This window comes from Schistocerca piceifrons, chromosome 2 (assembly GCF_021461385.2).
Source record: "Schistocerca piceifrons isolate TAMUIC-IGC-003096 chromosome 2, iqSchPice1.1, whole genome shotgun sequence".
In the NCBI taxonomy this organism is placed as follows: Eukaryota; Metazoa; Arthropoda; class Insecta; order Orthoptera; family Acrididae; genus Schistocerca; species Schistocerca piceifrons.
Genome location: NC_060139.1, coordinates 1,090,791,067 through 1,090,806,529, shown reverse-complemented (window position 1 = coordinate 1,090,806,529; position 15,463 = coordinate 1,090,791,067). Strand labels below are relative to the sequence as shown.

The 15,463-nt window shown below is 40.9% G+C and overlaps 1 protein-coding gene across 1 annotated transcript in view; it reads right to left on the bottom strand.

Annotated features, from left to right (window-relative positions):
- Nucleotides 1-6,101, bottom strand: part of LOC124777580 (farnesol dehydrogenase-like) — a 42,845-nt gene extending 36,744 nt beyond the window's left edge. The window contains exon 1 of the mRNA XM_047253036.1: nt 5,949-6,101. Coding sequence (XP_047108992.1) covers nt 5,949-6,080 — 132 coding nt within the window. The 5' untranslated portion in view covers nt 6,081-6,101. The remainder of the gene's footprint in view (nt 1-5,948) is intronic.
- Nucleotides 6,102-15,463: the final 9,362 nt, after the last annotated feature.

The following is a 15,463-nucleotide window of genomic DNA, read 5'->3' as shown; positions in this document are numbered from 1 at the left end:
TCCTAGTAGGATTATTGATTAACTTGATGATGTTGTTCTGTTCTAGAAATTCCTGATGTACTCTGCCTCATTCATCAGTAGAAGTGTATTACATTTGTCTGCTCTGGTGATGATTGCATTGTTTGCTTTTCTTTTTGAGATGATGTGGGTCTTGTTCTCTTTTATTATGGGTTTTACTTCTTCTTCTACAAGTTCCTGTGTCAAGATGGCACTGAAGTTTGGGTTCTCCAACTTTTCCTCTTTCTTTATTGTGTATTCTGTTTGTGTGATAGGTTTGTGCTTGTGTTTAGGCTCCTTTTCAGGTAATTCACTTTCTTGTTTTGTTAATTCTTTATCAGTTAAATAGACTAGGCTGTTATGGAACTCATGTTCGGTCCCTACTCTGTCTTCTTTATCTATTGTTGTGACAGATCTCATGAGGTGATTCAGTTTTCTATTTCGTCTTTCTTTCTTTTTGTTCACTAGTGTTTCTGTGTAAGACCTGATTTCTTCAGTTATTTCATCCAAATGGGTTGGTGTTTCTTAGAGATTTGCTAATTCAATTTTGTACAGCTGAGGATTAAGCTGCTGTTTTTTCGCATACAGGAAACGAATTTCCTCTTCCAACCAAATAACTTTTCTATTGGCTACTTGTGCTGCAGGTAACTTGCTATTTACACTGACTTTTTCAAAACAAGGAGTTATGTTATTACTTAGACAGATTTTGTTAAACCTGATAGTGAGGATAGTTTCATCAAGTTTTACTGTTGTATTCTTGAATTTGTTGTAGAGCTTTGTGGGAAATGCTGGGCTTGGCTTTGAAATACTAATTTTACCAAGGTTTGAAGCTCCTCTTTTCGTTCTTCCGTGTTTGCGATTTAAAATAAACAAAGGATACCTGGAACACCCTACAAAGAGTACTGCGAGGCACATACTAACATACAGTAACAAAACCGTCCACAGGGTGGGAAACATACTGAAGAAACAAGGGCTACAATTATCATTTCGTACAAATAACACAGTAGAGAAAAAAATCTAAGATCTAAGAACACCTCTGCAGACAAATTCTCCAAAGCTGGAATATATCAGTTAACCTGCAGTTCATGACAGTCGGTCTACTTAGGCCAACAGTCTCTATCAAAAATTCACAATAGAGGAGAACTACCGCATACCAAAGCAATAGTACAGGGAAAGAGAGTCCTGAATGAAAACGTAACACTGTGCAACAAAACACTGTTTCGAACACTCAATGAACTATACAAAGGTGACTCCCCACAAAAACTGCGAAAGCAAAGAGAGCTTCACTCTAAGTTTAAACGTAGCCAAAACCTCTCAGACAAACAGAAGCTAAACGATGTCAAAGTTAGCGTAAGGAGGGCTATGCGTGAAGCGTTCAGTGAATTCGAAAGTAAAATTCAATGCACCGACTTGACAGAAAATCCTAGGAAGTTCTGGTCTTACGTTAAATCAGTAAGTCGCTCGAAACAGCATATCCAGACACTCCGGGATGATGATGGCATTGAAACAGAGGATGACACGCGTAAAGCTGAAATACTAAACACCTTTTTCCAAAGCTGTTTCACAGAGGAAGACCGCACTGCAGTTCCTTCTCTAAATCCTCGCACAAACGAAAAAATGGCTGACATCGAAATAAGTGTCCAAGGAATAGAAAAGCAACTGGAATCACTCAACAGAGGAAAGTCCACTGGACCTGACGGGATACCAATTCGATTTTACACAGAGTACGCGAAAGAACTTGCCCCCCTTCTAACAGTCGTGTACCGCAAGTCTCTAGAGGAACGGAAGGTTCCAAATGATTGGAAAAGAGCACAGGTAGTCCCAGTCTTCAAGAAGGGTCGTCGAGCAGATGCGAAAAACTATAGACCTATATCTCTGACGTCGATCTGTTGTAGAATTTTAGAACATGTTTTTTGCTCGAGTATCATGTCGTTTTTGGAAACCCAGAATCTACCATGTAGGAATCAACATGGATTCCGGAAACAGCGATCGTGTGAGACCCAACTCGCTTTATTTGTTCATGAGACCCAGAAAATATTAAATACAGGCTCCCAGGTAGATGCTATTTTTCTTGACTTCCGGAAGGCGTTCGATACAGTTCGCCTGATAAACAAAGTAAGAGCCTACGGAATATCAGACCAGCTGTGTGGCTGGATTGAAGAGTTTTTAGCAAACAGAACACAGCATGTTGTTATCAATGGAGAGACGTCTACAGACGTTAAAGTAACCTCTGGCGTGCCACAGGGGAGTGTTATGGGACCATTTCTTTTCACAATATATATGAATGACCTAGTAGATAGTGTCGGAAGTTCCATGCGGCTTTTCGCGGATGATGCTGTAGTATACAGAGAAGTTGCAGCATTAGAAAATTGTAGCGAAATGCAGGAAGATCTGCAGCGGATAGGCCCTTGGTGCAGGGAGTGGCAACTGACCCTTAACATAGACAAATGTAATGTATTGCGAATACATAGAAAGAAGGATCCTTTATTGTATGATTATATGATAGCGGAACAAACACTGGTAGCAGTTACTTCTGTAAAATATCTGGGAGTATGCGTGCGGAACGATTTTAAGTGGAATGATCATATAAAATTAATTGTTGGTAAGGCGGGTACCAGGCTGAGATTCATTGGGAGAGTCCTTAGAAAATGTAGTCCATCAACAAAGGAGGTGGCTTAAAAAACACTCGTTCGACCTATACTTGAGTATTGCTCATCAGTGTGGGATCTGTACCAGATCGGGTTGACGGAGGAGATAGAGAAGATCCAAAGAAGAGCGGCGCGTTTCGTCACAGGGTTATTTGGTAACCGTGATAGCGTTACGAAGATGTTTAACAAACTCAAGTGGCAGACTCTGCAAGAGAGGCGCTCTGCATCGCGGTGTAGCTTGCTCGCCAGATTTCGAGAAGGTGCGTTTCTGGATGAGGTATCGAATATATTGCTTCCCCCTACTTATGCCTCCCGAGGAGATCACGAATATAAAATTAGAGATTAGGGCGCGCACGGAGGCTTTCAGACAGTCGTTCTTCCCGCGAACCATACGCGACTGGAACAGGAAAGGGAGGTAATGACAGTGGCACGTAACGTGCCCTCCGCCACACACCGTTGGGTGGCTTGCGGAGTATAAATGTAAATGTAGATGTAGATGTAGATGAAAAACATAACAATAAAAAACAGATTTCTGTTTTCTTGGTTTCCTCCCTACCCCTCTTCCAAACTCTCTCTCTCTCTCTCTCTCTCTCTCTCTCTCTGTCACACACACACACACATACACACACACACACACACACACACACACACACACACTTCCGAAATCAGTGCCATAACAAACACAAGACCAACGATGAACAAGTAAGCAATGAGAATAGCATAACACTCTCTCACTGAGTGTGTTGTCAGAAGTTTCTGTCAGATCATATTCAGCCACATTTTTTGTAAGTAGCTGTGAGGTGAAGTAGTGAGCGGAAATTTGTAAAATAACTGATTGAAAACAATGCGGTCATAGCAATTGATTGAGACACCAACCAGGGACTCGAAACAGGACGAAAAATGTAAGTCCAGAAGCGTATATAACCTCCACCCTCGAAACAGCTCTCCACAAATACGCAATAATTTTCTTGATAGCCAGTTTGCAGATGACATGCTGTCAAAAAACGACGAGAACGAGCACTAAAATCGATGTATAATAATACAGTTTAGTTAGCGATGTAATTTTAAGGTGAGTGTCTAAACCAACGAAAGCAAATTGCAAATATTGTATTTCTTAGGCCTACAGCAGTTACATTATTACAAACGTGACATTGTACTTTACAGATGTAAAAATTTGACCCACATAAGATGACACATTGGTGTCGAAACATGTCTGGGTAAATATAAAAATAAGCTAATTGTGTTTGCATAAGGCTGATTTCCAAAACAGTCCAGTTTTTAAATCGCAAACATGGAAGAGCGAAAAGAGGAGCTTCAAACCTTAGTAAAATGAGTAAATAAAATGGAGTATGAAAAGAAGAATATAAGTGACTGAATTTGTACCTAAACATGAAATGCGTGGAGGTAGTGACACTGAATCACAGCTTCAGCTTTCGTTAGCTTTAGTTCGTAACGTTGTACAGATGTCGGTTGTTGTTTTGACTGGCTTGCCATTACAACTGATCAGAAAATTTAAAAGTAGAACACTGATCACCGACGACCAGCATAACCGGAAGATTAGTATTTACACTCTGGTTATTAGCAATCGGAAACACGTTACTATTTCACAATTCAATAGTTACAAGGAAGTTATCAAAAAACAAAGATTAATGAAATGTGAGATACGCATATGACCTATCACCCAGGCTACTTGGTACATTCTGCTACGTATTTTGTTAGAGGGATGATGGTGTGGTCCCACCTAAAACACCTTTATTTATGAACAAAAGTCTCTAAGGTAACTGCGATACATCAGTCATATTATTTCAGCTACCAAGAACGTACGCAACGAAAATGAGTCTGTCGTTCGTGTATTTTTAATTTTAATCAGCATAACAGATACAAATTGGCACTTATTTACTTTCACGGAAATTTACTGTGCTTTTATTTTTTAATAAAAATAAATACAAGGGTTATGTTTATTCATTCTGTGTCTGACTGGTGCAAGTATCTATTGAATTTATCGTCTTTCTCACATCTCCCATTGGGACCTTCGTTATTTTTCTATCAGTCACATTTCCTTTCGCAACTGTGTTATGCATCTCTTCCATTCCAGAAGCACGATTACATTCTCTTCGGCTACTCCATCGCTCATTTTACCTTACGTAAAAAAGGACACAACAGCACAACAGCTTTTTGTACTGCTAGCACCGAAACAAAGAGGGCAGTAACTTCCTTTGTTGATTCGCTAAACGACGGAAGTAAGAGAAACACGAGCGAACGCAGGCGAATGCCAACAAAACTCAAACGAACGCAGTTTGCTCACGAGCACATAGCGTTTATATCTGGGCGGATTATTGTTCATTGTTGCGGATTCATTTGGGTTCGCTTCGTGTTAACCCTAGAACAGTAAAAGGGTGATTGTTGGGGGGAGGGGGGGGGGGAGGGAAGATTACATGATTACATTGGAACTAAACCACCCAAAAGTATAGCACTCCACATTTTATTCGAAAGACGTCGTACTGTATTTAAAGGTTATGCCTTAGTTCATTACAGTTAGATCTTCAATGGTATGTTACATACCAAATTAAGTACAAAATGTCTTATTCTATACATTACTGCAAGTTTAAATTTTACGAAGGGTTAATAAGTTAGGGTTAAGGAGGTTCTATAAACCGGTGAAACGAGAACATCGGTAGTTCTAATCTTTAACGTCACTTATTACGTTTTTGGACTCGCATAATGTTTCGGTGCATTCTTCTACACGCAAGCGTTTGATTTTCTTGACACTACAGTGACACACGATATTTTCGCGTTTGAATATTTTTATAGATTCACATTTACCTCGCGTACTGTGTTTTGATTGCAGCAAAGTGTCCTAAAATATCTCTGCGCGTAAGAAACACACAGACCGTTAGGTACCTAAAAACACAGTGAAATACAGACGTTGCCACGGCCATAGAAAAACAAAACAAAGAATCGCATTTCACGAGATCAAAACATTGAACACCAGGTGAAAGAGGATGTACAAAAACAAGAAAATAGTACGCTACAAAATCACACGCCTGTTTATACAAGGAACCACGGAAACAACGCAGGAAGAAAACAATTTTAATATCACAGCTGTTTACACTCTCGTTAACAATATTTGTAATGATAACCACAACTGTTACAGTGACCACTGAAGATATTTTAAATAAATCGAACATATCTGACCCAAATCAGATTTCATTATAGTTGCAAGAAAATAAAATGACTGACATATTACGTATGAAACAGCGATTGCAGTAGACAGGCCTGAAAAGAACACGAGTTTAAGCCCACCTTAACTCTGTCCACTCTCCTCGCGAGCCCCACGACGGTGAGCCCCTTCTTGAGCAGCGCCTGCGTGATGGCCGCTCCTATTCCGGCACTGGCGCCAGTAACCAGTGCGACGCGGCCTGCGTACCTCTCCATGCCTGCGGTTCGCTTCTGTGCCCGGCGGCTACTGCGGCTACTAAATGGCGCAGCCGGCCGGCGCTGTTACGTCTATGCTCTCTGCTGACCTTAGGTGGCTGTTACTGCCGACTCATCCGCGCATTTCGCAACGGAGTCTGCTGTTTTCCCTCCCTTCCCCTCTCAACGACGGCTAATCGAGCTACTTCCTACCTAGCACTCAATGTCAGAGACATACTAGCGACACGTTACCTCGGTAGACAGAACAGCTGAAGACCGACTCTTGATGTATGAGAATACTTTCAGATTGCGCCATATGAGTCGGTAGAATGTGTCGGAATGGAACGCTCGAGAACTAATGCGATACTGAATAACTGTGTCTGAAGTGAAATATACTTGAAATTAAACGTGTTTGTGGTTTTTAGAACATATTTCAAATATTTTAAGATATATTTAACCATGAATGCATTTTATGACATAGCAGAAAATATTTTTTATGGGAAATCATGAATATTTTAAATCCAGATTACGCATATTCAAAGCAGTTTTAGTTTCCTTCACCTTCTGTCGTACTCTCATTTATGAATGTTGTTGTGGTTGTTGTTGTTGTTGTGGTCTTCAGTCCTGAGACTGGTTTGATGCGGTTCTCCATGCTACTCTATCCTGTGCAAGCTTCTTCATCTCCCAGTACTTACAGCAGCCTACATCCTTCTGAATCTGCGTAGTGTATTCATCTCTTGGTCTCCCTCTACGATTTTTACCCTCCACGCTGCCCTCCAATACTAAATTGGTGATCCCTCGATGTCTCAGAACATGTCCTACCAACCGATCCCTTCTTCTAGTCAAGTTGTGCCACAAGCTCCTCTTCTCCCCAATTCTATTCAATACCTCCTCATTAGTTATGTGACCAACCCATCTAATCTTCAGCATTCTTCTGTAGCACCACATTTCAAAAGCTTCTATTCTCTTCTTGTCCAAGCTATTTATCGTCCACGTTTCACTTCCATACATTGCTACACTCCATACAAATACTTTCAGAAATGACTTCCTGACATTCAAATCTATACTCCATGTTAACAATTTTTTTTTCTACAGAAACGCTTTCCTTGCCATTGCCAGTCTACATTTTAAATGACTTCCTGACATTCAAATCTATACTCCATGTTAACAATTTTTTTTTCTACAGAAACGCTTTCCGTGCCATTGCCAGTCTACATTTTATATCCTCTCTATTTCGACCATCAACAGTTATTTTGCTCCCCAAATAGCAAAACTTCTTTACTATTTTAATTGTCTATTTCCCAATCTAATTCCCTCTGCATCACCCGACTTAATTCGACTACATTCCATTATCCTCGGTTTGCTTTTGTTGATGTTCATCTTATACCCTCCTTTCAAGACACTGTCCATTCCGTTCAACTGCTCTTCCAAGTCCTTTGCTGTGTCTGACAGAATTACAATGTCATCGGCGAACCTCAAAGTTTTTATTTCTTCTCCATGGATTTTAATACCTACTCCAAACTTTTCTTTTGTTTCCTTTATTCCTTGCTCAATATACAGATTGAATAACATCGGGGATAGGCTACAACCCTGTCTCACTCCCTTCCCAACCACTGCTTCCCTTTCATACTCCTCGACTCTTATAACTGCCATCTCGTTTCTGTAAAAATTGTAAATAGCCTTTCGCTCCCTGTATTTTACCCCTGCCACCTTCACAATTTGAAAGAGAGTATTCCAATCAACATTGTCAAAAGCTTTCTCTAAGTCTACAAATGCTAGAAAAGTAGGTTTGCCTTTCCTCAATCTTTCTTCTAAGATAAGTCGTAGGGTCAGTATTGCCTCACGTGTTCCAACATTTCTACGGAGTCCAAACTGATCTTCCCCGAAGTCGGTTTCTATCAGAGTTTGCATTCGTCTGTAAAGAATTCGAGTTAGTATTTTGCAGCTGTGACTTATTAAACTGATAGTTCGGTAATTTTCACATCTGTCATCACCTGCTTTCTTTGGGATAGGGATTATTATATTCTTCTTGAAGTCTAAGGGTATTTCGCCTGTCTCATACATCTTGCTCACCAAATGTAGAGTTTTGTCAGGACTGGCTCTCCCAAGGCCGTCAGTAGTTCTAATGGAATGTTGTCTATTCCCGGGGCCTTGTTTCGACTCAGGTATTTCAGTGCTCTGTCAAACTCTTCACGCAGTATTGTATCTCCCATTTCATATTCATCTACATCCTAATCCATTTCCATAATATTGTCCTCAAGTACATCGCCCTTGTATGGACCCTCTATATACTCCTTCCACCTTTCTTCTTTCCCTCCTTTGCTTAGAACTGGGTTTCCATCAAAGCTCTTGATATTCATGCAAGTGGTTCTCCTTTCTCCAAAGGTCTCTTTAATTTTCCTGTAGGCAGTATCTATCTTACCCCTAGTGAGATAAGCCTCTACATCCTTACATTTTTCCTCTAGCTATCCCTGCTTAGCCATTTTGCACTTCCTGTCGATCTCATTTTTGAGACGTTTGTATTCCTTTTTGCCTGCTTCATTTACTGTATTTTCATACTTTCTCCTTTCATCAATTAAATTCAATATTTCTTCTGTTACCCAAGGGTTTCTACTAGCCCTCGTGTTTTTACCTATTTGATTTTCTGCTGCCTTCACTAATTCATCCCTCAAAGCAACCCATTCTTCTTCTAATGTATTTCTTTCCCCCATTCCTGTCAATTGTTCCCTTATTCTCTCCCTGAAACTCTGTACAATCTCTGGTTTAGTCAGTTTATCCAGGTCCCATCTCTTTAAATTCCCACCTTTTTGCAGTTTCTTCAGTTTTAATCTACAGTTCATAACAAATAGATTGTGGTCAGAGTCCACATCTGCCCCTGGAAATGACTTACAATTTAAAACCTGGTTCCTAAATCTCTGTCTTACCACTATATAATCTATCTGATACCTTTTAGTATCTCCAGGGTTCTTCCATGTATACAGCCCTCTTTCATGATTCTTAAATCAAGTATTAGCTATGATTAAGTTATGCTCTGTGCAAAATTCTACCAGGCGGCTTCCTCTTTCATTTCTTAGCCCCAATCTATATACACCTGCTATGTTTCCTTCTCTCCATTTTCCTACTGACGAATTCCAGTCACCTATGACTATTAAATTTTCGTCTTCCTTCACTACCTGCATAATTTCTTTTATCTCATCATACATTTCATCAATTTCTTCGTCATCTGCAGAGCTAGTTGGCATATAAACTTGTACTACTGTAGGAGGCGTGCTCTTCGTGTCTATCTTGGCCACAATAATGCGTTCGCTATGCTGTTTGTAGTAGCTTACCCGTACTCCTATTTTTTTATTCATTATTAAACCTACTCCTGCATTACCCCTATTTGATTTTGTATTTATAACCCTGTATTCACCTGACCAGAAGTCTTGTTCCTCCTGCCACCGAACTTCACTAATTCCCACTATATCTAACTTTAACCAATCCATTTCCCTTTTTAAATTTTCTAACCTACCTGCCCAATTAAGGGATCTGACATTCCACGGTCCATTCCGTAGAACGCCAGTTTTCTTTCTGCTGATAACAACGTCCTCTTGAGTAGTCCCCGCCCAGAGATCCGAATGGGCTACTATTTTACCTCCGGAATGTTTTACCCAAGAGGACGCCATCATCATTTATCCATACAGTAAAGCTGCATGCCCTCAGGAAAAATTACCGCCGTAGTTTCCCCTTGCTTTCAGCCGTTCGCAGTACCAGAACAGCAAGGCCATTTAGGTTAGTGTTGCAAGGCCAGATCAGTCAATCATCCAGACTGTTGCTCCTGCAACTACTGAAAAGGCTGCTGCCCTTCTTTAGGAACCACACGTTTGTCTGGCCTCTCAACAGATACCCCTCCGTTGTGGTTGCACCTACGGTAAGGCTATCTGTATCGCTGAGGCTTGCAAGCCTGCCCTTCAATGGCAAAGTCTATGGTGCATGGGGGGGGGGGGGGGGGTATTTTCAAAGATTCTCTCAAATATCACTTTACAGAACTAATGTAATTAAAAAAATTAAATAATTAGAGAAAATAATGATAGTATGTTTGTATTATATTGTTATATACGAGAGCTAAAAATATCTGTCTGTCACAATTATATATTCTGTACATAAAAGTGTCATGAAAAATTCTACCAAAGTTGCACATTTGAATGAAATGTTTCTTCATTGCGGTATAAATATTAAGTGATAGTAATGATCAAGATATTACATCTGTACAAGACATTCAATTATGGTATACATCTATAGTTTACCCATAATATCCCATCATTGCTGTAATCTTTAATATTAGCAAAAAATCTTTATAAACAGTTCACTTCCATTTTAACCACAGTCTGTTGTTTTCTCCGATATGTTTAGTGTAATTCTTCTTAAACCAGGTTAAGACCAGCCACTTCTTCAACAAACCTGTAGACATAAGAAAACGCAATGCACTAACCCCGAATAATTTACTACTCTATGTTCATAAGTCAATGGACGTCATATTCGAATCTGTCACCTGACCATCAGTGGACGTTCTATTAGAATCCGTAATTTGAGCGCTAATTGGGGAAGGCGTTAGGAAGATGAAGGAAGTAAAGAACAGACACGGTAATTAGTTTCTCCTCCTCAGGAGCCAGCTACTTAATTTTCTGGAAAACCTTACCTCCACGAAAAATGTTGCAAAGATCATTGCAGATTTGTAGTGGAAGGATTCACTAAGTTAAACACATGGACAACCTAATTTTGATAACTATGTTCATAAAGCGATCAGTCAGTCTTGTTATGCTGTGTGGTCAGTTAAATGTCGAATATCGTTTCTGAGATAATGTGGGTTCATTGGTGCACAATAAAAGAAACTGATGTGGTAAATCAGCATTTCTCGCATTTGGGAGAACGATGGTTCAGTTCCGTGTCCGGCCATCCTGATTTAGGTTTCCTATGATTTCCCTAAATCGCTCCAGGCAAATACCGGGATGGTTCCTTTGAAAGGGCACGGCCGACTTCCTTCCCCGTACTTCCCTAATCCGAGGAGACCGATCTCCTCGCTGTTTGGTCTCTTCCCCCCAAAACAACTAACCAAATCAGCATTTCGTATTACACCTGTGGCGGACACGTCCCACGTCTGAAATCTGGTCTCTCCTTTCACGTAATAACTGTAAATGAAAAGCTGATATTTACATATCATGTATATACAAGGATATTGTCTGACTCTGAAATATATAGACCAAACGAAATTTATATGGATTCAACATATTCGTAGTTAAGGAGAGACTAATCAATTTACTCTTACACGATACTGGCTGGAACAAGAAAGACTACGCAAAACAACATGGCTTCTTCTCGCTGCTCACAGAAAAAAGTGAAGACCATGCCAGTAGTGGGACAACGTTCTTACGACGCCACTCTGAATTGTTACCAAATTTATTCAAAATGACGGCGATGGCGTCATCCAAGATGGCGGTATGTAGACTTGGCAACAGCGCATGACGTCATCCAAAATGGCGGAATTTGGCTAAAATAGGCCAACTGGGCTACCACCTCTAACCTAACGCCAAGAAAAAATGGCGCGAAATTTAAAATGTTGGAAGGAAAATAGGTCAATTGTGCTACATCCACTAACCTAACCCTCCAGAAAAAGGGCTGCAAATATGAATTCCAACACGATCATCATCATCAGTAATCTGCTATATTAGCAGGTCCTTTGCCTCTCCTTTTTCTGCGATCCATTGCTTCCTTCTTAAGGATGCTGTATGTTGTACCGTCCATCATGTCATCCAGTATCTGGGATCTCTTCCTTCCTCGCTTCCTTTTCCCTTCTACATAACCTTCTAAAACTGTTTTTATCAGTCCGTCATTCTTTCTTAATATATGCCCAATCCAATTTCTTTTTCTGCTCATTATTACATCTAGTAACTGTCTTTTCTCTCCCACTCTTCTCAGTACCTCTTCATTTTTTACTCTGTCCATCCAACTTATTCTTTCCATCTTCCGCCATGTCCAGATCACAAAAGCCTCCAGCCTTTTTCTGTCTTTTTTCCTCATAGTCCATGTTTCAGCGCCATATAGAAGAACACTCCATACAAGACATTTTATGAGTCTCTTTCTGAGTTCTCTGTCCAGACCGCTGCAGAAGATTCTCCTTTTCTTATAAAACGCCTCTTTTGCCATTGCTATCCTTGTTTTAATTTCTGTGGTGCACTTCCAGTCGGTGTCTATCCTGCTTCCAAGATACTTAAAATTTTCCACCTGTTCTAGTGTCTCTCCATTCAGCACAATTTTTATTTCCCTATTTCCTCCTATTGCTAATACTTTTGTTTTATTTGTGTTAATTTTCATTCCATATTTTTTTCTGTTAGTTGCAATGGTGTCCACCAAATCCTGTAATTCTTTTTCCCCTGTGGCTAGAAGGACCATGTCATCAGCAAATCTCAAGCACCCTACTCTTCTTCCTCCAATTTCTACTCCTTTGTCATCTAATGAGCATTGGTCAATCATATTTTCCAAGTACAGGTTGAAAAGAGTAGGTGATAAACAGCATCCTTGTCTTACTCCTTTCCCTAGTTTGATCCAGTTTGTACTTTCTCCTCTCACTTTAACTGAAACTTTTTGATTAAGGTATAATGAGTTTATAAGTCTTCTGGTTTTCCAGTCCACTCTCTTTTCCCTTATAATAGTCGCCAGCTTGTCCCAAACCACATTGTCAAAAGCCTTTTCTAAATCGATGAAGCACATATATAGGTCTCTTCCTTTTTCAAGAAACCTTTCTCCCAAGATTCCAACACGATAATGCATGCAAAATCGTACTTGCCTTTATTATTATCAATTATTATTCATTATCATTCATCATTTATTATTATTGGTTTATCTCCACTAGAACATTGCGCCAAGTTCAAATTCCAACTCAATAATGTCTCGAAAACTGTACTTCAATTTTTTGTTACACTACTGCCCATTAAAATTGCTACACCACGAAGATGACGTGCTACAGACGCGAAATTTACACGACAGGAAGAAGATGCTGTGAGATGCAAATGATTAGCTTTTCAGAGCATTCACACAGGGTTGACGCCGGTGGCGACACCTACAACGTGCTGACATGAGGAAAGTTTCCAACCGATTTCTCATACACAAACAGCAGTTGACCAGCGTTGCCTGTGAAAAGTTGTTGTGATGCCTCATCTAAGGAGGAGAAATGCGTACAATCAAGTTTCCGACTTTGATAAAGGTCATATTGTAGCCTATCGTGATTGCAGTTTATTGTATCGGGACACTGCTACTCGATTGGTCGAGGTCACGTGACTCTTAGCAAAATATGGAATCAGTGGGTTCAGGAGGGTAATGCGGAACGCCGTGCTGGATCCCAACGGCCTTGTATCACTAGCAGTCGAGATGACTGGCATGTTATCTGCATGGCTGTAATGGATCGTGCAGCCACGTCTTGATCCCTGAGTCAACAGATGGGGACATTTGCAAGGCTAAAACAATCTGCATGAGCAGTTTGATGACATTTGCAGCAGCATGGAGTATCAGCTTGGAGACCATGGCTGTGGTTACCCTTGGCGCTGCATCACAGACAGGAGTGCCTGTGAAAGTGTACTCAACGATGAACCTGGGTGCAAAACGTCATTTTTTCGGATGAATCCAGGTTCTGTTTACAGCATCGTGATGGTCGCATTCGTGTTTGGCGACATTGGAAGCATGTATTCGTCATCGCCGTACTGGTGTATCACCCGGCGTGATGGTATGGGGTGCCATTGGTTACACTACTCTTCATGAACTGTGGTATGTTGAAGCTGCATGGGCAGCTGTACCTGTACACGCCATTCAAGCTCTGTTTGACTCAATGCCCAGGCGTATCAAGGCCGTTATTACGGCCAGAGGTGGTTGTTCTGGGTACTGATTTCTTAGGACCTATGCACCCAAATTGCGTGAAAATATAATCAGATGACAGTTCTAGCATAATATATTTGTCCAATGAATACCCATTTATCATCTGCATTTCTTATTGGTGTAGCAATTTTAATGGCCAGTAGTGTATTTATTTCATTTATTATTATTTATTGAAGATATCTCATTTTGGCAGCAAGAAAGCCATTTGCGTTACATCCATAACAAAAACCTATCACAAGTTCAAATCCCAACACTATAATCGATCACACTTATGAAATAGTCCACATCCTACGAACTTTCGCCCTCACTTATCTTTTTCACTGCTAACCTATGGAAATGGCGCCAAATAATAAATTGCACTTATAGTAACCTACGTCCTGCCCTTTATTTTGCATGGGGAAAGGGACTAAAGTCCTTATTTCAAGCAGTACTGTCATCACTTGTTCTCCAACACAATCAGTACACATTCTCAAGATCACAGCAACACCCAGTGCAGTCGTCACAACATCCACGCTAAAACTGAATTAGTTCAAATCATCGCCAACCCCTGGCCTCGCCGGCCAGTGCACAGGCCGTTGCCAATGGCGGTCATATGAGGCGGCTGCTCACGCGCTGGACTGGCAGCGTGCTGGGGCCGGCCTGCACTAGCCGCCGGACCATCGATCGCTCCCACGTTATAAACATGTTTTCGTTGGACATGCTGGAACTTGCCGAGGATGACGTCACAATGGTCTGTTGTCCGCATGTTTCCCGTTTGCCTGGGAGTGGAATCACACAACGGTCGACCGTTCGGCTCACTACGTGGTTTGACAAAGAACGCACTGCCACACTTCTGGCGTGAAAGTTACTTTACTGGACACGTTCAAACCTCATGATGCCGACCGTTCGCCATCCACCACGTGTCTTTGTGCGACCTAGAACACCCTGCTAGACTTTTAGCGCCGAAGTTTGATCGATAGTGGAACCCGCCATTACTGTACAGCAGCATGGTTGATCACCATGAGACCCCTCGCTAAGTTAACTGACTCCCTCTCCCGCGTACGCGTGCGCTATAGCTGGACACGTGCCGTCCAGTGGAAGTCTGACTACTTACGTCACACACCCTCGATCACCCCTCCATACAAGTGATGGACATAATCTTCTGTAAGTATGCTAACACCCACATTGCGCATCTAACCTATCAATTACCTAAGTAATTAATTCCATTTAAATTTTGATCATATTAAATAATTTAATTTATAGTTTCATATACGTATGCAACGGTGTTCAACTATGTACAGTCAACTACTTTTCGAGGACCAGACCGCCACCTCTTCCTAGGATCTCTCGCTGAGTTTGAATTCTGCCAGTAAAGAAAGGTCACTTTGCGCGTAAAAAAAGGGGACTTGTACTAACCTCATCCACCTGACCACCACTTCCTCCTAGGATCAGGCGCCAAGTGTGACATCAGATAATTACCCAAGTGCAGTTATCCATGATGTCGGGAAACAGCATGTTCT